Source organism: Macaca fascicularis, chromosome 9, assembly GCF_037993035.2.
Source record: "Macaca fascicularis isolate 582-1 chromosome 9, T2T-MFA8v1.1".
In the NCBI taxonomy this organism is placed as follows: Eukaryota; Metazoa; Chordata; class Mammalia; order Primates; family Cercopithecidae; genus Macaca; species Macaca fascicularis.
In genome coordinates, this window is record NC_088383.1 from 111,587,107 (window position 1) to 111,611,741 (window position 24,635).

Consider the following 24,635-nt stretch of genomic DNA (forward strand, 5'->3'; position numbering starts at 1 on the left):
TTTTTTTGTATTTTTAGTAGAGATGGGGTTTCACTGTGTTTGCCAGGATGGTCTCAATCTCCTGACCTTGTGATCCGCCCACCTCGGCCTCCCAAAGTGCTGAGATTACAGGCGTGAGCCATTGCGCCCGGCCAACAATACACAGATATCTTAAAATACAGTAAGTTGGCTGTATATCCCTAATATATACACAAAGATAGAAAAAACTGTTTTAGTAATCATGTTGTTAATAAAAATATTGATATTATTCTGAAACTAGTATATGGATATTATAGGATAAAGCAAATAAGTGATTATGTTAGAAAGCAAGATGTTCAGCATAAGATTAGAAAGATACAAATATATGGCCAGGCGTTGTGGCTCACATCTGTAGTGCCAACTATTTGAGAGGCTAAGACAGGAAGATTGCTTGAGCCCAGGAGTTTGAGCTATGATTGTGCCACTACACTGTAGCCTGCGTGACACAATGAGACTTTGTCTCTAAAACAATAATAAAGTAAATAAAAGGTACAAATATAAAATCAAATAAGTTAAAATGTTATATTCTTAAATTTGGAATCTAATTAGTAAGATGAACAAAAGATGTTTTCTCTTTCTTTAAAAAAAAAAGTATTTTATTTTTGTCACTAAAAAAGCCTTGAAACAGGCTGGGCACAGTGGCTCACACCTGTAATCCCAGCACTTTGGGAGGTCGAGGCGGGCAGATCATGAGGTCAGGAGTTCAAGGCCAGCCAGGCCAATATGGTGAAACCCTGTCTGTACTAAAAATACAAAAAATTAGCCGGGCGTAGTGGCATGCGCCTGTAGTCCTAGCTACTTAGGAGGCTGAGGCAGGGGAATTGCTTGAACCCGGAGGTTGCAGTGAGCTGAGGTCACGCCACTGCACTCCAGCCTGGGCAACAAAGCAAGACTCTGTCTCAAAAAAAAAAAATTAGGCTTGGTGGTGCACCTATAGTCTTAGCTACTTGGGAAGCTGGGGTGGAAGGTTTGCTTGAGCCCAGGTGGTTGAGGCTGCAGTGAGCAATAATGGTGCCACCACACTCCAGCCTGGGAAACAGGGCAAGACCCTTGTGTCAAATTTTTTTAAAAAGCTAGCCTGGTTGAAAATGCCAGTGGTGCCATTTTAGTTGCCAGCCAAGGATGGCTCCTAATGTTCTAGTCCATTTTCTGCTGCTTATAACAGAATATCTGAAACTGGTAATTTATGAAGAAAAGGAATTTATTTCTTACAGTTATGGAGGCTGAGAAATCCAAGGTTAAAGGGCCCCATTTGATGAGGGCCTTCTTGCTGTTGAGGAGTCCCTGCAGAGTCCCAGGGACATCACATGGCAAGGGGGCTGAACTTGCTAGCTCAAGTCTCTCTTCTTATAAACCCACCAGTTTCCACCCCCATTGCCCACCTCTGTGATAATCTATTAACTTATTAATCTATATATGAGGGGAGGGCCCTCATGACCCAGTCACCTCTTAAAGGCCACACCTCTCGATACTGCCAAGTTGAAGATTGAGTTTCAACATGCCTTTTGAGCGAGGCAGACATTCAAATCATACCACCTAGCTTCCTGGCATGTCCAGATTAGTGCCACTGCATTTGGAGTGATGCCACAGTAGTCAGTGTGATGGCTGCTGGTGCCACAGAGCAGAGGGGTCAAGGAGGAGGATCATCTTTCCAACATTAAGTATATAGATAATACATAAATAAATTTCAGATTTTTTTTTTTTTTTTTTGGCAACAGGATCTCTGTTGGCCAGGCTGGAGTGTAGTGGTGTGATCTTGGCTCACTGCAGCCTCAACCTCCCGGGCTCAAGTGAACCTCCCACCTTAGCCTCCAAGTGGCTGGGTCTACAGGCACATGCCACCACACCCCGCTAATTTTTCTGTGTTTTTTGGTAGAGATGGGGTCTTGCTATGTGGCCCAGGCTGGTCTCGAAGTTCTGGACTGGAGTGATCCACCCACCTCAGCCTGCCAAAGTGCTGGGATTACAGGCATGAGGTACTGTGCCCGACCTCAGATGTTAAAAACTTAGACTATACAGATAAAGTCAAAGTTCTATATGACCATCCCACCCAATCTCAGGGCCCTTGCTAAAGGAACCCTCTTTATCCATTTGGTGTGAGTCCTTGCAGCTTGCCAGATTTTTTTCTATGTATTCACCTTCTTCTAGGTACCTATGAAATGATTTGGCTTTCTATGGGTTTTTTTTCTTTCTTTCTTTTTTTTTTTTTGGACTTTCTGGAAAATGTTTTTTTTTTCCTTTCTTTTTTTATTATTATACTTTAAGTTCTAGGGTACATGTGCACAATGTGCAGGTTTGTTATATATGTATACATGTGCCATGTTGGTGTGCTGCACCCATTAACTTGTCATTTACATTAGGTATATCTCCTAATGCTATCCCTCCCCCATCACCCCTCTCCACAATAGGCCCCTGTGTGTGATGTTCCCTCTTCCTGTGTCCAAGTGATCTCATTGTTCAATTCCCACCTATGAATGAGAACATGCAGGGTTTGGTTTTCTGTTCTTGCGATAGTTTGCTGAGAATGATGGTTTCCAGCTGCATCCATGTCCCTGCAAAGGACATGAACTCATCCTTTTTTATGGCTGCATAGTATTTAATGTAAATGAAACTGTACTGCCCTTCACAGTTGGGTTTTTCAGTTGACAGTATGTCTTGAAGATCTTTATTTAATTTTTTTTACTGTTGCCTGTGATTCTATTGTATGAATAAACCATAATTTAACTATTGCCCTGGTGATGCACCTTTAGGTTGTTGCCATTTTTCCAGTATTGCAAACAGTGCACAGAAGATGCAGTGACCATCCTTATTCATTCCTCCTTGTGACATGTTTTGCTCTAGGGTAGATATTTATAAGTAGAATGATTGGGTCAAAGAGAAGGTACCTTTTATATTAATAGATTCTGCCATTTGGTGACCATACTAGTTTATAGGTCCCTGGCAACTAAATATTTTGTTTTGTTTTGCGGTGACAGGGTCTTGTTCTGTTGCCCAGGCTGGAGTGCAATGATACAATTATAGCTCACTGTAACCTCGAACACTTTGGCTCAAATGATCCTCCAGCATCAGTCTGCCAAGTAGCTGTGGGACTGCAAGTGTGCGCCACCATGCCTGGCTAATGTTTAAATTTTTTTTGTAGAGACAGGGTCTCACTGTGTTGCCCAGGCTGGTCTTGAACTCCTGGTCTGAAGTGACCTTCCTGCCTCAGCCTCCCAAAGCTGGGAGTTTGCACGTGTGAATCACTGCACCCAGTCTAAATGGGTTTTCATTCTAGATTTAACTGGTCTCTTCAGGAAGAAGATGGGAGGAGTAGAAGCATGTGCTGGATTTTTTTTTTTTTTTTTTTTGAGATGGAGTCTTGCCTTGTTGCCCAGGCTGGAGTGCAGTGGCACGATCTTGGCTCACTGCAACCTCCGCCTCCCAGGTTCAAACGATTCTCCTGCCTCAGCCTCCTGAGTAACTGGGCTTATAGGCACCCACCACCACACACAGCTAATTTTTGTGTTTTTAGTGGAGACAGGGTTTCACCATGTTGGCCAGGCTGGTCTTGGATTTTAAAGCTTCAAAAGATTTCCTGGGATTTTTTTCTTCTTTTTTCTTTTTTCTGGAAATGGGGTCTCACGTCTTACTCTGTCACCCAGGAGTACAGTGGTGTGATCATGGGTCACTGCAACCTCCATCTCCCAGGGCTTCAGTGATCCTCCCACTTCAGCCTCCCGGGTAGCTGGGACCACAGGCATATGCCACCACACCTGGCTAAATGTTGTATTTTTTGCAGAGACAAGGGTTTTGCCATGTTGCCAAGGATGGTGTCAGACTCCTGTGCTCAAGTGATCCACCTACCTCAGCTTCCCAAAGTGCTAGGATTACAGGCATGAGCCACTGCACCCAGCCCTCCTGGCATTCTTTGGTTGAAACGTATATAGGACTATGAGTTTAAAACCTCCTTAGTCCCTTTGGCTTTAAGAACAAAGAGGCCGATGGCTCACGCCTGTAATCCCAGCACTTTGGGAGGCCAAGGCAGGTGGATCACAAGGTCAGGAGATCGAGACCATCCTGGCTAACATGGTGAAACCTCGTCTGTACTAAAAATAAAATTAAAAAAAATTAGCTGGGCATGGTGGCGGGCGCCTGTAGTCCTAGCTACTCAGGAGGCTGAGGCAGGAGAATGGTGTGAACCCAGGAGGCGGAGCTCACAGCGAGCAGAGATCACGCCACTGCACTCCAGCCTTGGCGACAGCAAGACTCCGTCTCAAAAAAAAAATACAAATAAAAAAAAAAAAAAGCACGATGTAATTCCAGCACTTTCGGAGGCCGAGGTGGGAGGATCACTTGAGGTTAGGAGTTGGAGACCAGCCTGGTCAGCATGGTGAAACCCCATCTCTATTAAAAATACAAAAATTAGTCGGGGTGCAGTGGCTCACACCTGTAATCCCAGCACTTAGGGAGGCCGAGGCGGGCGGATCACGAGGTCAGGAGATCGAGACCATCCTGGCCAACATGGTGAAACCCTGTCTACTAAAAGTATAAACATTAGCTGGGCATGGTGGCACGTGCCTATAGTCCCAGGTACTCGGTAGGCTGAGGCAGGAGAACCGCTTGAACCCATGAGGCAGAGGTTGCCGTGAGCTGAGATCATGTCACTGCACTCCAGCCTGGAGACAGAGCAAGACTCCGTCTCAAAAAAAAAAAAAAAGAAAGAAAGAAAGAAAAATTAGCTGGACATGGTGGTGCACGCTTGTAATCCCAGCTGCTCGGGAGGCTGAGGCATGAGACTTGCCTGAACCTGGGAGGTAGAGGTTGCAGTGAGCTGAGATGGCACCGCTGCCCTCTAGTTTGGGCGACAGAGCGAGACTCTGTCTCAAAGGAAAAAAAAAAAAAAAGAAGAGGCTTGGGCTCTGCCTTGTGCGTAGGTGGCAGGCCCTCGTGCTGGTGAAGGAGAGAGGAACAAGAGCAGGTCTTGCCCAGTTACAAGCCTGTGGGCAGAATATTCTGCCTTCTCATGCTGACAGGTGTCTAAACAGATGGAGCTGCTTAAAAAGAAAAGTTGAAAGCATCTGCTAGATTAGGACTCCAGGCTCTCTCTAAGGGCTAAGCAAGGACCTGTGTTCTTTACAGGTGGGCATAGCATATATGGGTGAGTAAATGAGGTTTGACTAGTGACAGCTACAAGCTATGGCCAGATGAACCCTCCTGAGCTCTGTGGGCAATCAGGGTCCTCACCCTCACTGTGGGGAGAATGAGGCTGTCTGCTGTGTGCCCTGCCCATGTGAGCACAGGGTGTGTCAGGTCCACAGTCTATCTCTAGCGAAGCCGTATCAGTCTAGTTCTGAAAGTTTGCAGCCCCCTAGACTCGCTTTGGGGTGAGAGTCTGCAGGGCCTCTGGCAGCCTGCCAGCCTCCCACCTCTCCCGCTGTGACCTGTATTCCAGTTTACTGAGTATCTCTGCTTATAAAGGGATTTTCCTTACACTTCCCTGTTTGCCTTTATGATTGCGGCTTTGAGGGAGAGGAAGGAAACTGAAGAGCAGGAGGTTCTGGAGAAAATGCATAGGGAAGCAGTTTTGAGTCTCCTTTGGCTAGCTGTGCAATTCCTTTGATTCCAGGCAAAACCTGGAAGGAATAGCCTTTACATTTCCTTTCAGTTTTGCAAGAGCAAATATGTCTTCTCTCGGTCTTCTTTATTTAATCAAGTGGGACTGCGTATTCATTTCCCGTCTCCATGTCTTGCAACCACATTTAGCCAAATTAATATCAGACAGAGCTAGCTGAGGGAAGCTCTCAAACCAAACACTCAAATGAATTTTTCAAGTGATAAAACTGCATCCAGAACTTTGAAAAGGTAGGTGGGGCGGGGGGGTAGGGGTTAATTCTTGTTTCTACCACATGACCAGATTTGGAAACTCTACAACTGGTCACCATCTGCACCATTTGACCAGTTATGAAGAATTTTACCTTCTAGCCCCAAGAGCTCCTCAACCACAGGTGGTACAGAGAATCTGTTTTGGGTCTTCTCCCCTGCACCCCCCCCCACAGTTTGTTTGCTTTGTTGTTTTTTCTTTCTTAAAGAGTTTCTGTCTTGCCCTTTCTTTGGAGTTTGATTGGAAGCCCTGCAGAGGAGTTGTTGAACAGTCAGCCATGTTCCTGGGATTATCCTTCCTTAGGAGCATCTGTCTGCTGTGCACTGTGTGGGGAGAAAGGCAGGGGTGCCAAATTCTATTGGTTTGTAACAAATTGTAGCTTCTGAGCTGGGGAGTATCCCATCTTTTCCTCTCCTTGCAGGAGGTCCACTGTTAAAGGGGAATTACCCAGGACATGTTTTATTTTTTTGCTGCTAGGCCGTTTATACATCATTGCATTCAACTTCTGTCCCAGTTCCTAGTGTGGGCCTTGTCTCCAGACTCTGATGCAAGGTTTCTGTCCTAGTTCCTAGTGTGGGTCCTGCGTCACAACTCTGCTGTAAGGTTCTTTGGCTTTGGCTTCGGGAGGGGGCGTGGAGCCAGGTAGGCAGGGAAGTGGAGGGAGGTGCTCACTCTCAGCTTTATTTGGATTCCTGGAGGACGAGAGTTGCTGTTACCAGGAAAAGTCAGTGTTGATCAGACAAGAAGAGGATCTGCTGCCTTCCTTTGGTGGGTGGGTGCTGTTAGGTTGTGGGAGAATTTGCCTGGAGGAGGCTCTGTGTCTTCGTGAGGGCAGTGCCCTCTGTACAGTGCCTGGAGTTACTCCTCCCTAAAATGAGGGTAGCATTGTGCAGGTGTGCTAAGGGCTCCAGAAATGTCATTTGTGGTTGTGCTACACCCCGTGGCCTAAAACTCAGTAGGCGCCTCATTTCTGGCAATAGACTAGACACACATATCCCTATTCTCCTACTCTCTGGTCTAGAAATTAGGCTTGGGCTGGGCGTGGTGGCTCACACTTGCAATCCCGGCACTTGGGGAGGCCAAGGCAGGTGGATCACTTGAGGTCAGGAGTTCAAGACTAGCCTGGCCAACATGGCAAAACCCCATCTCTACTAAATACAAAAATTAGCTGGGTGTGGTGGCGTGCACCTGTGGTCCCAGCTACTTGGGAGGCTGAGGCACGAGAATCAGTTGAACCCAGGAGGTGGAGGTTGCAGTGAGCTGAGATTGTGTCATTGTACTCCAGCCTGGGCAACAGAGAGAGACTGTGTCTCAAAAAAAAAAAAAAAAAAGAAGAAGAAGGAGAAGAAGAAAGAGAAGGGGAAGAAGAAGAAGAAAAAAAAGAAAAAAAGAAGAAGAAATTAGGCATGGGTTTTAGAAATTAGGATGAGCTTACGGAGAGATCCAGTGGGGGCAGCGGGCTGACTGAGTGGCCCCCATTAGGAGCACATGGGCTGGGCAGAAGCCAACAGGACTAACTTTGAACTTTACTTCCTTCACTGCCTCAGCCAGAGATGTTTCGTTCAGCAAAACCTCCAGATTTTCTCCTCCTCTCACTGGGGAGTCATGAAGCTCCCAGGCCCGTGTGCACCTGTAGTTCTGCCCCCATAAATGTATTTCTGCTCATGGGCTTTCTGTTGACTTGAGAAGGAACTGTCTTCCAATCTCAGAGGAAGCCTTCTCTGGGCCCAGCTCCGTCGCGCAGCCCACCATGGCCGCAGCAGTAGCAGCTTGAGCCTTCTCAGGAAGGAGGGTGGGTTAGTCAGTTGCCAGAGTCTCCCCACAGGTCTCAGCTTCATCCTGCGACTTCCAGATATGGAGCGTAGGCTAACCGAACCTTTCCTCCTCAGCAGTCAGTGTCACTGGGGACGTGTCTGGCACATCTGACATTTTGGGAAAGAACTGCTAAGCCCCCCTAGGACCAGCTCTCAGTGTTCACAGAAGACACTTAAGCCCTGGTTATCAGAATGATTTGTGAACACCAAAAATGCAAGAGGAGTGGAGATTTTTTCTTGAGAGACTATGATGGCTGTGCCTTTGTCAAATGTTTGACCTCCAACTTGACAGACCTGAGTCTGCCAGCCCGCTTTGGATCACCTCCCATTTTCCTGCTCTCTCAAAAACACCTCTTGCAGACCAGCCACTCCTGTGTCACCTGGCATAGTCCGGCTGCATTTCCTGCCCTTGTTCTCTGTCCCTGGAAAGCATGGAATCATCTCAGAGCACGCAGAAAAGCACCTGGAGAAAAGGAGCATTTGGCTTCACGGTGCCAAGCTTCACTCTCCTGGGCTTCCAAAGGGAACATGAGCCTCCTCTCCACAGACCAAGCATGTTCATTCTGACCCTGGGGTGGGGCTTTAGTTTCCAGGCTATTATGTAGAACATCACGGGGGCCTGTACTTTTGCACAGAAGGGAGGCAGGCGGGCACTGTCTAGAGTTAGGATGAATTAAGAACTCTTGAAGAATGTATTTGTAAGAACTCAAGGAATGTATTTGCTTCTGTGTTTCAAAGGCAGCACTAACTATTTTACAAACAATAGCTGTTTTCTTCTGCAACCCCTCTCCCTAGATTTTGCTAACTTATTATATCCGGGACAGTCCAACTTCAAACCACCATGACTGAAGCTGGATGTCGGGGAGGTGGGGGTGGGATGATGGCCAATTGGAGGAGCCAGTTAGATTCTGTGTGCCTGTTTAGCATCTTCCACATTTTCAGAGTTATTGCCCAGGAGTTGTTTGTTAATGGGGAATGAGACGTGGAGGAATGAAATCTTTCTCCCAAGTGAGCAAGGTGTAGAACTGTAACTAGCATTTTTAGCGGGGGAGGGGAGAGACTCCTTTTGCTACTCTGGAGTGATATTTCCCTTCCAGTGAATTTGCCAAACAGCATAGAAGTCTGGAGTAGCCGAGGGAGGTTTCTCCTGGTACTTGGGGGCAAAGCTCCAAGGAGGGAAGGGAATAGAAAGTGTCTACCCAGCCCTTACCTGGAACGGCATTCTTTCAGACACCGGGTGGGGGAGCCTCTGCTGTGTAGTTGGGAGGTCTCTGGGATTTTCACCCTGACTTTTCAATAAGGCTACCTTGGGGAGCAAGAGAGAGGAAGCCAGCTCCTGTAACCGCTGTACTGAACAGCTGGGCCTCTAACTGAGGCATTATTAGCATTTGAAAACCCCTCTGAAGGGGCCAAGAGCTTCCCAGCGTAGGCGCTGGGGCCTGAGTGCTGAGACCCCACAGTGGCTCCAACAGAATGGGGCTGAGCATCCAGGGCATAAAGACCAGACCGGACTCAAGAATGAACCCATTGTGGCTTTGTCCCAGGCTTGAAAACTGTGACCAAGGCTCTTTCATTGTGTTAAGAAAGACCATTTCTTGGCCACAGAAGAGCTCATAAGTCTAGTTCCTTCATCAAGCAGAGCTGCGGAAGACCTGCCCCTCGCTAGAAGTTTCTGTTAGTGTCCTGCTCTCCAGGCATTTCTGATGGAAGTTGCACTTTCTGCTCCCCGCTTTAACTCAGGAGTACCTTTGGCCAAAGCCCGATCACACATGCTCAGAGTGGAACGTGTTGATCCTAGAGCAGCACCTGGGCCTGACTCCCTTTTCTTGCCTTAGAGTCTCCCTCTCGCAGCTGCCTAAATTAAGCCTCTTCCCAAGTTATTAAGCCTGCACAAAGTGCTTTTTGGTCATTCTGGTTCAAACAGTTTGGGTTTGCACAATATTTTAAAATCATGTTAATTCTGGTTAATAAAAGATCAAAGGTCATGACTCCAAATCTTTCCAGCCTTTTCCCTGTTTCCAGCCTTTTCCCTGTTTCCAGCCTAAGTAAATCCCCACCCAGTTTGGGGTATGTTTCTACAGACCAGACATCAGATAGGGATGTAAAGCTCCAGGTAACTGGCCCATCTGTTTCTTAAACCAGGAGCAATGGTGCCACCTACTGGGCACTTGCTGGTAGCTACAAGCTCTGTGGCCAGTCCTGTTTTCTGGTGACAGGTGAGAGTATCTGTACTGTATTCTAGTACATGAGTAATAACATACCGCAGTAGAAAGCATACTGAGTAGGCACACTATTTCCTGCTAACAGGCTTGTATATTGTGTTTGGGCAAGTTGTGCAGGGTCACAGCTAGTTAGGGATGGAGGCAAATAGAAACGGCCTTCCCAACTCCAAAGTTCACCACTAAGCCAGGGTTTGCCAAAACCAGCAGGCGATTTCAGCTGGTAACTGCACAAGAGTAGTAACTGGTAGCATAAATAGTGAAGCCACTTTTCTCTCTTTGGTTCTTTTTTCTTTCTTTTTTTTTTTTTTAAGATGGGGTCTTACTATGTTGCTCAGGCTAGTTTCAAACTCCTCGGCTCAAGCGATCCTCTCGCTGGGCCTCCCAAAATGCTACGATTACAGGCATGAGCCACCATGCCTGGCCCAGTTTGTTCTCTCTCAGTCTTGGTGATTTTGTCTCAGCTGTATATGACTCTTTAAACCTTGAACAGCTCTTTGACCCTTGTTTATTTCAGTTTTTAAACAATGTTAGGTAGGCAACAATATCAGCTAGAAATTAACAATTTGTTATCATCATATTATCCAAAAGTTACCACTTGAGGTAAGCAACACTAATTTTCCATTTATTTTCCTTATCTAGTATAGTGATATGAAGTTACCCTTTCAGAGTAAGTTTGTTCAGGAAAAAAAAAAAAAAAGACAAGTCAATTTTAGGGGGAAAAATGCAGGTAGATAATGGTACAGATGGTACACAGATACAGCAAACATCCTGATGGGTGTTGTGGATGACCCCAAAGTTTGGGAAGTGTTGGGCCATGCCCATCATCACTGACGTACTATGAGACGTTGGTCAATCTCAAGCATCCTTTCCTCATTTGTAGAAAAGAATATGTTAGTAGATGATTGTTCAGGTCATGTAGACACATACAGTGCTGTGATGTCTCAGCATCATGGGTCAGGTTTCTCCCAGGCCAGGCTGCTGTGCCTGGGGTGGTGGAAACAAGAAATTTAGAGGCTTGGCCTTGCTTCCCCTACTTTGCCTGTGCCTCAAGATTCCTTCCTTTTGCCTGCTATATCCTTTCTTTTTTAATAACAGATTTATTGACATACGATTCACATACCATGTAATTCACAGTTGTGAAACCATCACCATGAAAAAAGAACCTCATATTGGTCACTCCCTATTCCTTCCAACCATCACAGCTGTAGACAACCACTAATCTACTATCTGTTTCCATAGATTTGCCTTTTCTGGACATTCCATATGGATGGAATCATATAAGGTCTTTTATGACTGGCTTTTTTCACTTAGCATAATGTCTTTAAGGTTCATGTTGTAGTATACATTAGTATTTTATTCCTTTTTATTGCCAGATAATACTTATAATTGCTATCTTTTTTATTTTAAACATTCTAGTGGGTATGAAATGGTGGTGTCTCATTGTGGGCTTTTTGTTTTGTTTTGTTTTGTTTTGTTTTCTGAGACAGGGTCTCACTCTGTCATCCATGCTGGAATACTATGGTGCAACCAAAGCTTACTGTAGCCGCCACATCTCGGGCTCAAACAATCCTCCAACTTCAACCTCCTGAGTAGCTAGGACTACAGGCATGGGCCACCAGACCCAGCTAATTTTTTTGTTTGTTTGTTTGTTTGTTTGTTTTTTGAGATGGAGTCTCACTCCGTCGCCCAGGCTGGAGTGCGGTGGCACAATCTCGGCTCACTGCCAGCTCCACCTCCCGGATTCACGCCATTCTCCTGGCTCAGCCTCCCAAGTAGCTGGGACTACAGGCTCATGCCACCACGCCTGGCTAATTTTTGTATTTTTAGTAGAGACAGGGTTTCACTGTGTTAGCCAGGATGGTCTCGATCTCCTGACCTCGTGATCCGTCTGCCTTGACCTCCCAAAGTGCTGGACTTACAGGCGTGAGCCACCGCATCTGGCCTTGTTTGTATTTTTTTAGAGATGGGGTTTTGCCATGGCTGCCCAGGCTGGTCTCAAACTCCTGGCCTCAAGCGATCCTCTCACCTTGGCCTCCCAAAGTGTTGGGAGGCCACTGCACTGGCCTCATGGTGGTTTTGATTTGCATTCCCCTAATGGTTAATGACATTGAGGATCTTTTTATCTGCTTATTAGCTATTTGTATATCTTTTTTTCTTTTTCTTTTTTTTTTTTTTTTCCGACAGAGTCTCACTCTGTTACACAGGCTGGAGGGAAATGGCACGATCTTGGCTCACTGCAACCTCTGCCTCCTGGGTTCAAGCAATTCGCCTCCCTCAGCCTCCCTATAGCTGGGATTACAGGCTCATGCCACCATGCCTGACTAATTTTTGTATTTTTAGTAGAGACAGGGTTTCACCATTTTAGCCAGGTTGGTCTTGAACTCCTGACTTTAGGTGATCCGCCCGCCTTGGCCTCCCAACGTGCTGGGATTACAGGCATGAGCCACCATGCCCAGCTAGCTATTTGTATATCTTCTTTGGAGAAATATATTCCGATCCTGTGCTTATTTTTAAGTTAAATTATTTATCTTTTATTATTGAGTTGTAAGAACTCTTTATATGTTCTGGATGCAAAATACTTAATATATGCTGGATACTTATTAGATATGATTTGCAAATATTTTCTCTCATTCTGTGGGTTTTTTCTTTTTAAAATTGTGATTAAATATGTGTAACATAAAATTTATCATTTTAACATTTCTAAGTGTACAGTTCTGTGACATTATTAAGTATATTCACATTGTTTTGCAGACATTACCACCATCCATTTCTAGAACTTTTTCATCTTCCCCAACTTAAACTCTGTACCCACTAAGCAATAACTCCCCATTCGCTTCTCCCCCAGCTTCTGTCTCTATAAATTTGCCTACTCTAGGTACTTCATGTAAGTGAAATCATGCAGTATTTGTCCTTTTGTGTATATTTATTTCACTTAGTATAATATTATCAAGGTTCACCCATGCTGTAGCATTTGCCAGAATTTCCCTTTTTTATGGCTGAATCGTATTCCATTTTGCGTAAATACTGCATTTTGTTAATCCATTCATCTGTTGATGGACATTTGGGTTGTTTCTACCTTCTGGCAATTGTGAATAATGCTGCTGTGAAGATAGGTATACAAATATCTGTTTGAGACCCTCCTTTCAGTTATTTTGGCTATATACCCAGATGTGAACTTGCTAGATCATATGGTGATTCTGTGTTTAAAAGTTTTTGCAGAACCGCTATACTGTTTTGCACAGTGGCTACTCCATTTTATATTCCACCAGCAGTGCACAAGGATTCCAGATTCTTTGCATCCTCACCAACAGTTGTACACTTGTTATTTTCTCTTTTTTTGTTGTTGTTGTTGTTTTTTGTTTTTTTTTGTTTGTTTGTTTCTGTTTTTTTGCGATGGAATCTTGCTCTGTCGCCCAGGTTGGAGTGCAGTGGCGTGATCTCAGCTCACTGCAAGCTCTGCCTCCTGGGTTCACACCATTCTCCTGCCTCAGCCTCCCGAGTAGCTGGGACTACAGGCACCGGCCACCACGCCTGGCTAATTTTTTGTGTTTTTTTTGGTAGAGACCGGGTTTCACCGTGTTAGCCAGGACAGTCTCCTGACCTCATGATCCGCCCACCTCGGCCTCCCAAAGTGCCGGGATTACAGGTGTGAGCTACCATGCCCAGCCCTATTCTGGGTGTCTTGCATTTCCACGTGAAGTTTTGAATCCATTTGTGAATTACTGCAAAGAGGATACCTGTCATTTTCTTTTTTTGTAATGATAAAAGTTTAATTCACCAAAAAGATACAACAATGATAAATACAGGCATATCTCATTTTGTTGCACTTCACAAATACTGAGTTTTCTTTACAAATTGAAGGTTTGTAGCAACCCTGCATATAGCAATTCTATTGGTACCATTTATCCAACAGCATGTGCTTACTTCATGTCTCTGTGTCACATTTTGGTAATTCTTTATTTCTTTTTTATTATTATTATACTTTAAATTCTAGGGTACATGTGCACAACGTGCAGGTTTGTTACATATGTATACTTGTGCCATGTTGGTGTGCTGCACCCATCAACTCGTCAGCACCCATCAACTCGTCATTTACATCAGGTATAACTCCCAATGCCATCCCTCCCCCTCCCCCCTCCCCCCGATACCTGTCATTTTCATAGGGATTGCACTGTACCTGTAGATCGAGTTGGGGATACTGCCATCTCAGCAACACTTAGTCTTCTGATCCATGAATGTTGGATGTTTTTCCGTTTATGTAGGTCTTCTCGAATTTCTTTCAACGACGTTTTGTAGTTTTCAGAGTATAAGTTTTCATTTCCTTTGTTAAATGAAGCATTGCATTATATTTGATGTTATTGTGAAATAATTGTTTTTCTTTCATTTTTTATTTTGTTTTGTTTTGTTTTTTATTTTTTTGATACACAGTCTCTCTCTGTTGCCCAGGCTGAAGTGCAGTGGTGTGATCATAGTTTACTGCAACCTTGAACTCCTGGGCTCAAGCCATCCTCATGCTCCAGCCTCCCAGATAGCTGCAGCTACAGGTGTGCACTACCATGCCTGGCTAATTTGTGTGTGTATGTATGGAGATGGGGGTTCTTGCTATGTTGCCTAGGCTGGTCTCTAACGGCCAGGCTCAAGCAATCCTCCCACCTCAGCCTCTGAAAGTGCTGGGATTAGAGGCACGAGCCACCATGCATGGCCTTAGGTTTATTTTTGGATTGTTCCTTGCTAGTATATACAAATACAAATGATTTTTGCATATTGCTTTGTACCCTACAACCTTGCTGAACTTGTTTAATAGTTCTAGTAATTTTTAGTATGTTCCTTAAGGTTTTCTATATTACAATATCATGCTATCCATGAATAGAGGCAGTTTTACTTCTTCCTTTCCAATCTGGATGTATTTCTTCTTCTTTTTTTTTTTTTTTTTTTTTTTTGAGATGGTGTCTCACTGTGTACCCAGGCTGGAGTGCAGTGGTGTGATCTTGGCTCACTGCAACCTCTGCCTCCCAGGTTCAAGCAATTCTCCTGTGTTAGCCTCCTGAGTAGCTGGGACTACAGGAGCACGCCACCACGCCTGGCTAATTTTTGTATTTTTAGTAGAGTCAGGGTTTCACCATATTGGTCAGGCTGGTCTTAAACTCTTGACCTCAGGTGATCTACATGCCTCGACCTCCCAAAGTGCTGGGATTAGAAGTGTGAGCTACCGCACCTGGACTTTTTTTTTTTGTTTCTTTTTCTTGCCTAATTGTCCTGGCTTGCAGTCTAATACAATGTTGAACAGAAGTGGCGAGAGTAGTGGCGAGAGTAACCATCTCTGTTGTGTTCCTGATTGTAGAGGGAATTAGTTCTGTTACTTACCATTAATCAAGTATGATGTTAGCTGTGGGGTTTTTTGTTAATGCTCTTTATCAAGATGAGGAAGTTGCATCTATTCCAAATCTGAGTATTTTTATTATGAAAAGGATCTTGTGAAATGCTTTTTCTGTCTGTTGACATGATCATGGAGTGGTTTTTTTTTTATAACTTCCATTACATGGATTTTCTTGTGTATAACTAGCCTTGCGTTTCTGGGATAAATTCTACTTGGTCATTGTGTATAACCGACTTTTTTTTTTGAGACAGAGTACAGAGTCTCGCACTGTTGCCCAGGCTGGAGTGCAGTGGCGTGATCTACACTCACTGCAGCCTCCACCCTGGGTTCAAGCAATTCTCCTGCCTCAGCCTCCCAAGTAGCTGGGATTACAGGTGCCTTCTACCACGTCCTGTTAATTTTTTGTATTTTTAGTAGAAACGGGGTTTCACTGTCTTGGCCAGGCTGGTCTTGAACTCCTGACCTCGTGATCCGCCTGCCTTGGCCTCTCAAAGTGCTGGGATTACAGACATGAGCCACCACACCCAGCCTGTATAACCCTTTTTGTATGTTGCTGGATTCTGTTTGCTGGTATTTTGTTTAGGATTTTTGTTTGTATATGCATAAAGTATATTGGTCTATAGGTTTTTTTTCCTTGTCTTAAACCTTTAAACCTTTGCTTTTCGTATCAGAGTAATATTGGTTTCATAGAATGAATTAGAAAGTATTTCTTCTTTTATTTTTTGGAAGAGTTTGTGAAAAGTCGCTATTAATTCTTCTCTAAATGTTTGGCAGAATTTACCAGTAGAGTCATCTGATGGGCCTGGATTGTTTATATGTGTGTATGTTGTTGTTGGGGGGTTAATTACTTATTCAGTCCTTTTACCTGTTGCATTGTTTCTTTTTCTTTTCTTTCTTTCTTTTTTTTTTTTTTTTGAGACAGAGTCTCACTCTGTTGCCCAGGCTGGAGTCCAGTGGCGTGATCTCGGCTCACTGCAAGCTCCGCCTCCCAGGTTCACGCCATTCTCCTGCCTCAGCCTCCCGAGTAGCTGGGACTACAGGCGCCTGCCACCACGCCCAGCTAATTTTTTGTATTTTTAGTAGAGGCAGGGTTTCACCATATTAGCCAGGATGGTCTTGATCTCCTGACCTCGTGATCCTCCTGCCTTGGCCTCCCAAAGTGCTGGGATTACAGGTGTGAGCCACCGCGCCCAGCCTGCATTGTTTCTTACTTGTAGAACATGAAGGCTGCTTGCAGAAACACACTTACATTAAAGGAGAGGGATTCTGGGAAGAGTGAGCCTAGCAGGAATTTGGTAATTTAGGGGTTTCTAGTTGGCTATACCTGGAGCCGTGCCTTCTCCTCTCCTCTGTATTATTACATCTTAGAGGAAGCAGTCTTCCTTCTCCTACCTAAATGAACACCACTGAGGTTAGGACCAATAACTGGAGCCATATCCTGGATGGAAAAGATGGGTGTGCGTATGTGTGTGTTCTGCCTTACCTCAAATATTGATAAAAAGTGAAGGAAGGTACCTCAACTGTTGAGATTCCCAGATCATGAATGACAGACCACAGTGAACCCGGGAACAGCCATTTAAAGCATGAGATAGCTCTCCATGTGCTGAAAAGAAGTGATCTCGGCCGGGTGTAGTGGCTAATGCTTGTAATGCCAGCAATTTGGGAGGCCGAGGCGGGCGGATCATGAGGTCAGATCGAGACCGTCCTGGCTAACACGGTGAAACCCCATCTTTACTAAAAATACAAAAAATTAGCCTGGTGTGGTGGTGCTTGCCAGTAATCCCAGCTACTTGGGAGGCTGAGGCAGGAGAATCGCTTGAACTCGGGAGGCGGAGGTTGCAGTGAGCTGAGATCATGCCACTGTACTCCAGCCTGGCAACAGAGCGAGATGCCGTCTCAAAAAAAAAAAGAAAAGTGATCTCGTGCTCACTTCAGCAGCACATATACTAAAATTGGAACGATACAGAGGGGATTAGCATGACCCCTGCGCAAGGATGACATGCAAATTTGTGAAGTGTTCTGTATTAAAAAAAAAAAAGAAGTGTTCTCTAAGATATATAATTAAGTGAAATCTGCAGAATAGTGTGCTTCCATTTGTGTACGAACAAAACATGCAAGGGAGCCTGTGGATGCATAGGCTGGTCATACATGGCACCTTGGCACCCATGATGAGAGTCAGAGCTAGTGAGAGACTTAGTACCCTGTGGGGTTGTTTTCCCTTGTGGTTATGTGGCCTTAAACAAAACTCTTTCTAAAGTAATGTGCCTGCTTGAAGTGCAATGGTGAGCCTGTGTGTGAGGAGGCTGTGCCCTTGGCAGCAACAGCTACCCTTCGCAGAATCTGAACATCTCAGAGACATAGCCTGAGGATCCTCATGAGTTGTCTCTGCCACAGTGCGGGAGGCACTATCTAGACCTCCATTTACTTGAAGCCTAGTGTTCCTCAGGAATTCCTGCATCTACCTGTGGAAACTGGTGATAGATCTCAAAGGCCCTCCAAGGTTGGATGTTTCCTTCTGAGCGCCGTTTCAGCAACACAGAAATCTCGTTCTGTTTCTCCAAGGTGAAGGGCTTTCGTTGCCCTGTTGCCTCCCTGTGGACTTCTGGCCAGGTGGCCCCACAAAAAAGCACCTTATTCTTTCTTGGCAGATCCAATCATGGCTCCTGCCTCCCACCATGAGTCGGGATATTGGGGAAATGAAGCAGATGCCAGAAGTCTTTCGGGTTTCCCAGGCCAAAGGAGCTTTCACACTAATAACCTGTCCTTTTCATTTAAGTCTGACAGAATTGGCAAGCAGGAACAATTTAGGTTTTTGGAAATATCCACAAGCTCTTTGCTTCCATCCGGAGTGAATGCTTCTCTTCCTTCACAGGGGCTACCCTAAGAGGCTGGGAAGCCTCCCAGCCTGTGCTAGTGAGATCCCAGCCCAGATTCCAGGTCTGGATCTGAGGCCTTGAACACTGAGGATCCTTGTGTCTCTCCCACAGAGAACACCTTCTGCAGCGGGGACCATGTGTCCTGGCACAGCCCTTTGGATAACAGTGAGTCAAGAATTCAGCACATGCTGCTGACAGAGGACCCACAGATGCAGCCCGTGCAGACACCCTTTGGGGTAGTTACCTTCCTCCAGGTGAGGCACAGGTTGAATGCTGGTTCAAGCCTTCCTGTAGGAAGAGTCCTGGGAGGATAGGGAGGCTTGAGGAAGGGGAGTGAAGGGAGTGGGAGGTTTCCTTTGGCCTCCTCCTGATTTCTGTTTCCTCTGATGGTTTGTCAGGTAGATTCAGATGGTCTGATTTAACCTGCTGAGATGGGAGAAGGGGGAAGGGGAAGGGGCCATTTGGGTGGGAGAGAATGGCTGTAGCTGAGAGGGAGGAGTGGGGGTGGCAGGTATTCTGTGAACAGTGAACAGGACTTTCTAGCAGGAAGCCAGCTCTGGGTCATCCTTGCTGTTTCCCAGAAGCTGTGGTAACCTGCCCAGCTTTGACCAGTGTTTGTTTTTGGTCACGATGAAGTCTATGTGAAGGTTCCACTGATTCCTTTGATATTTACACAAAAGCCTATCCCCTAATAAGGAAGGGAGGAGTTTCTCTGCAAGCTGCTAGGACCTATTGGTGGTGGTTCCAAGCCTGATAGGTCTCAAAGTCTCTTGTTTACATTCCCCATGATACCAGACTGGGTAGGAATGGCTCCCTGAACCTCCCCAACTTCCAGAGACATAGCCTGAGGACACATCTTGAGTTGCTCAGGCCTTGGTTTTCTCCTTTGCAGCCAAGAGCTAGACTTGGTGTCATCCAGACACAGCAAGGGCAAGGGTCAGGCCTCAGGGCCCACCAGTGGACCCAGCCATTTACCAGCCAGGCAGCCACTCACTCCTAAGGGAACCATCCCATCTTGGCTGTACCAGCTCCTAAGCACAGATCCTGCCTGTGGTCTCCCAACTGGAGGTGACTCAGAGAGCCTGAGTAACTGACCTTCTTGGGGTGGGGAGCTGCCATTAACACACAGTGGCTTTCTATCCTGGGCCTCAGATTGTTGGCGTCTGCACTGAAGAGCTACACTCAGCCCAGCAGTGGAACGGGCAGGGCATCCTGGAGCTGCTGCGGACAGTACCTATGTGAGTACCCATGCAAGGTGGGAGCCTGGCTCCCTGGGCCTGGGGATGGGAGTCCCTCCACCACCCTCCATGTGGGGCTCCCTCTTGCATTGTTATTTCAGGCCCTGGTTTTTCACATCAGGGCTTCCTGACAACTCACTCCCTGACAGTCCCTTACCACAAACTATTCCCCTGTGTCCTAGGCCTGGGGCAGCAAACAGGGCAGGCTGTAGGCCCAGCCCATCAGCCCCAGATCCTCAGTTACCATCCCCTTTCCTTGTCCACAGTGCTGGCGGCCCCTGGCTGATAACTGACATGCGGAGAGGAGAGACCATATTTGAGATTGATCCACACCTGCAAGTATGTCTTGAGTGAGGAAAACCTTTCTAGTAACCTGTGCCTAGGCCTCTTCCAAATAACACTGGCTTTCATCCTGGGAAAATGGAGGAGCTTTATGTGTGAGTGAGTAGAAATTTGGCATCATTTGGAACTTGTCCCCTGAATTCTGCGGAGCACATAGGGAACAGAGATTTCAGCCCAGGAAAGCTAGTCCTCAGACATACGTATTTTGGCATTTTAAAAGGATATTTTTATTGTATGTAAATTACATATTGGCTTAAAAAATTAGATCGCCAGCAATAAAAGATAAGTGTAGTGGATATTGCTTGTTTGCCCAGTATTCATTCTCTTGCCTCCCAGACTTTCTTTTAGGGAGCCACCATGGCCACCACAGCCCTGTACCAGACAGTGGTGTAGGTGATAATGACTCCATGGCCCAGCTTCAGGAGTGAGTGCTGATTGGTCTAATGGTCCCATCCCCGTTTTCGCCACATTTTCTATCTTGGACAGTCAGACGCAGAGCTCCTAGCCTGGAAAGGTTGGCACCTTAGACATACAGGCTGGCAGCTGCCCACTCCCTGTGGCCCACCTGGACAGTGTTTCAGTGTCATCTTTGCTGTTTTAGAAGCATTCCTTTGGCATGCAGGTAAATCTAGAAAGCCACAAGAACGTAACTGCCTTTTTTTTTTTTTTTTTTGGTGGGGGCGGAGTTTCACTCATGTCACCCAGCCTGGAGTGCAATGGCGCAATCTCAGCTTACTGCAACCTCTGCCTCCTGGGTTCAAGCAATTCTCCTGCCTCAGCCTCCCGAGTAGCTGAGATTACAGGCGCCCGCCACCACGCCCAGCTAATTTTTGTATTTTTAATGGAGACAGCGTTTCACCATGTTGGTCAGGCTGGTTTCGAACTCCTGGCCTCAGATGATCTGCCTGCCTCGGCCTCCCAAAGTGCTAGGATTACAGGTGTGAGCCACCACGCCCGGCCTATAACTGCCTTTCTTATGGGCTTCTCCTGAAGCAGAAGCCACAGACAGCTAATAATGTTACCTGCCACGTGTCTGGCTCCTTCTACTCCCCTGACCAAATTCAGGTCATTGCCATCTCTAAGCCTGTCATGCTTCTGTAAAAAATCTGGTAAGCCACAGGCAGTTGCCGCGAGTTCCATGTGTTAGAGAAAGAGAGAGGTGGCAGCTGGACATGTAGCCAGCAGCCCCTGAGTTCTTCACTGTAGATTTGTGAGTTCTTGGGCATAAATCCTATTCATTCACAGATGATGCTCCTCTGTTTTCCTAGTGCCTTTAACACTGAACATTTCAAACTGCTGCCACGATCCTCTGTTCTCTCTACTTTAAACTTGGTTTCCTTGTATCTTCTGCATATGCGAGAACCAGGAACCAGGAAGGCTATGCTTCCCTAAGCCCTTGTTCTGTAGCCACACTGGGATCCAGCATGGGGCACTGTGGGCCATTGTTTGGACCCTATCTTAAGTGCCAAGTACTAAGAAAGAACCTGGTCCTTTGCACTAGAAGGGTAAACAGCTGTCCTTCCATGCCAAGAGCTATTCTCCTTCCTAGTCTGCAGGCTCCCCTGAGAGCAGCCCACAGGACCCAGGGTCCCACAGGGAGAAAGGACAGCTTTCCTTCCTGGTGGCTCTGTGTACCAAGTGTGAACTCCTCTGTATTCACTGTGCCTTTCAGGAGCCTGCTTGCTATCAGTCCATTTAGAGCTGGCGTATATTCCTGTGATCCAAGCTCTAGGCTAACCAGCTGTGTGCCCAAACAAGTCCCTCACCTCTCTGCGTCTTAACGTTTTCTTTTTACTTATAAAGTAAATGGCCCAGAGAAGTTAAGCCAAGAATTGTCTGTCTGCAACTCTTTAACTAAGTGAGGGACCCCAGGGCAGCCAGTGGAGAGGAAGAAGCTCAGACTATCCCCTGAGCACACCAGAGTATACGCACTCCCCGCCTGGAGTACACAGAGCGCTTCCCTGCTTAGCCTCTTCCTGCTCGGAACCCACAGCTTTGCCCAGGCCACCATTAGCACTTGAAAGGAGGAGATGACTGGTGGGAAGGAGGCATCTGGGGCACAGCCACTTGCTAACTGGTCCCGGGAAATAAGGACAGTACCTGTACTTCTCCCAGATGGGGCTCCCGGGCTGATCGGCAGGCCAGTGTGGCACCCGTGGAGCCAGGAAGCACAGATTCTTGTTGAGGTGCTCAGTCACAAGTTTGATTTGGCCCACATGGGCATAGATGACTTTTAGTTCAAGGTCCAGCATCAATGAAGGGTGTTTTACCAGAAAATCCAGGGATGTTTTGAGTACAACTCTTCCTTGAGGCCATTTGGAGAGTGTTTGGACCCAGCAATACCAAGGCCTGTAGAAAGGTAGGGTCTCGATGGGGAGAGAAGGGTGTCTGCAGATAGTCACTGCACTCCAGGCCCCCATCTCAGTCTAAGAAATGGGAGGGAATCTCCATCCAGAGTCCTTTGCCAAACAAGGGAACCCAAGCATCTAGGGGAAGTCCAGCCTTCTGCTCTCCTGTGGCTCTTCCCTGTGTGACCACACCCTCTAGCTGTTAGAAGGGGAAACTGCAGGTGCTGCCTGTCGCCTGTGGCAGGCTTCCACCCTGTCTTCTATAGCAGTCACTGAGAGGTTCTGCCTGAAGATCGGGAGGAGAGGAAGGATCACACCTCTCCTCAGAGAAGTAGGCTCTCTCATGGCCACATCAGCTCCACCAGCCAGCCTGGCAGAGACAGGTTTGGGGCTCTGACACAGGTAGAGGCCATTGTACTGGAAGGCTGATGGTAGAAGAGATGCTTCCCTTGGGATCTGCATTCCTCCCGGCTTCCCCTAATCCCTGGTTCCCCTGGAGGAGTCCAAGAGCTGGTAGAGACCATCATGCATTGGTAACCAGGGCAGAACAAGGTCAGAGATCCTGCTCTTCCAGCATTTGTCCCATGCTCAGTACCACAAGGGCTCAGTAAATACTGTAAGAGTGGTGGCTGGAAGAGTGGTCACCTTGGGCCACCAGTTCTCTGAAAGAACTCTGGCTCTTTGGTTCTTTTCAAGCAGGAGAGAGTTGACAAAGGCATCGAGACAGATGGCTCCAACCTGAGTGGTGTCAGTGCCAAGTGTGCCTGGGACGACCTGAGCCGGCCTCCTGAGGATGACGAGGACAGCCGGAGCATCTGCATCGGCACACAGCCCCGGCGACTCTCTGGCAAAGGTGGGAGCCAACACCCAGCCTTCCCCCAGCCTTCCTCCTTCCTTTTCCCCAGGGCCTGGTTTCCAGGCTCTCTAGGATGGGTCTCTAACAAAAACAACCCATTCAATAGTTTATTTCCTGGCATGATTTAAACAGCAAGTGAAGTCTTCCAGCAGGGTGGAATTAAGGGAGCTTTATTGGCCCATTTCTAGTTGTGTTTCCTGTGTGTATTTCAAATGCATCACCAGCAGGCACCATTGTGTTTTAGATTTGTCCCTTGCAATCTGAGGTCATGGAGGTGAGTGGAAGCCTTAGAACAGTTACAGGAAAAGTCCATAGTCCACCCAAGTGCAAGAGAAAAGTGTCGGCCACCCACGGAATTGACACAGGGCCCAGCTCTGGCCTGAAGGCCATGCCAGATCCAAGGATCACTCTGGCCTTGGGCCCTCCCAGGCCTTCAACAAGAGAGGCCTGAGTGTGAGGCCGGCTTGCAAATTGCCCACCTCCTGTCATACAGATACAGGGTTAGGGCTGTGGGCAGGGCCTCTGGACCCACTGCATTCCGGATGGGGTATTTGGGAAGGAGGATGTGGCTGTCCTTTTGGAATCTCCCTATGCTGATCTTGGCTACAGAAACAGTTGTGGTTTTTAGTAGAGGGCGTCCCCAACTAACTGCAAAGGAAAAGCAGCCACTTACATATACATGTGTTGACAGCTTCTTTGTCTACTTCCTTTCTTCATTCTTCCATCTTTTCTTTTTTTGAAGAATAAGATGTCTACAGCCCTGAATAAAATCCTTACATATATGATAACACTTATAAAAGGTTTTTGTTCATTCTGTAAAGGACAAACTTAAACCCCTAGTGCAAATATTTGAGCCCTTTTTTTTTTTCTTTGAAACAGGGGTCTCTGTTGCCCAGGCTGGAGTACAGTGGCTTGATCTTGGCTCACTGCAACCTTCACTTCCCAGGCTGAAGTGATTCTCCAGCCTCAGCATCCCAAGTAGCTGGGACTACAGGCATGAGCCACCAACGCACAGCTAACTTTTGTATTTTTTGTAGTCAGGGCTTCGCCATGTTGCCCATGCTGGTCTTAAACTCCTGAGCTCAAAACAATCCACCCGCCTCAGCCTCCCAAAGTGCTGGGATTACAGATGTGAGCCACCTCACCCAGCCGAGCCCTTTCTTTCCTTCCTGTTTGTTTTAATGGCATGCCAAGTCTGTTGGAGGCTCAAAGACAGGGTATACAGTTATTGGAATCATTTGGTTGCTTTTGACAACCAAATGAGGTTGATTTAAAGAGGGAGTCATAGTCTTGTCTAAAATTTCAGTCATTATTGGCTATTTTTAAAAATTATAAATTAATCCATCCTACTGTAACAAATCAGATCGTTAGAAAAGTTAGTAATCATCTCCTTTCCACTCTAAGACCACTCTTTGAGCAACTAACTTTAATTTGCTTTTTTGTATCTGTTTACAGTTTGCAGAGATAAATTTGGATCCAAATCTCAGTACAGGGAACCAGACTAGTAAGCTTCAGCCCAAAGACCAGCAAAGCACCTTACAAAGAAATAATCCCACCAGGGGAACTCTTTCACTTCCTGGCCCTTGCCCCTCCATGGAGAGGCAGAGTTTCCTGGGATAGACCAAGGTGGAGGGATGATCTCGTCTCACTGACTTGAATGCAAGGGGAAGGGGTGGCAAGACCA

At 46.4% G+C, this 24,635-nt stretch overlaps 1 protein-coding gene and 1 non-coding gene across 5 annotated transcripts in view; both read left to right on the forward strand.

Moving 5' to 3' along the window:
- Positions 1 to 24,635, forward strand: part of SUFU (SUFU negative regulator of hedgehog signaling) — a 132,898-nt gene that overhangs the window by 73,398 nt on the left and 34,865 nt on the right. For 2 of the 4 annotated variants that reach the window (XM_005566312.4, XM_005566314.4), the window contains exons 4-7: positions 18,279 to 18,421; positions 19,320 to 19,405; positions 19,672 to 19,744; positions 22,792 to 22,948. In XM_005566312.4, coding sequence (XP_005566369.1) covers positions 18,279 to 18,421; positions 19,320 to 19,405; positions 19,672 to 19,744; positions 22,792 to 22,948 — 459 coding nt within the window. The remainder of the gene's footprint in view (positions 1 to 18,278; positions 18,422 to 19,319; positions 19,406 to 19,671; positions 19,745 to 22,791; positions 22,949 to 24,635) is intronic. The other 2 variants (XM_045362197.2, XM_005566315.4) reach the window with 1 other exon arrangement.
- LOC123567052 (U6 spliceosomal RNA) lies at positions 17,214 to 17,320 on the forward strand. The gene has a single exon (XR_006689747.2). It is a non-coding gene; the product is annotated as a U6 spliceosomal RNA (small nuclear RNA).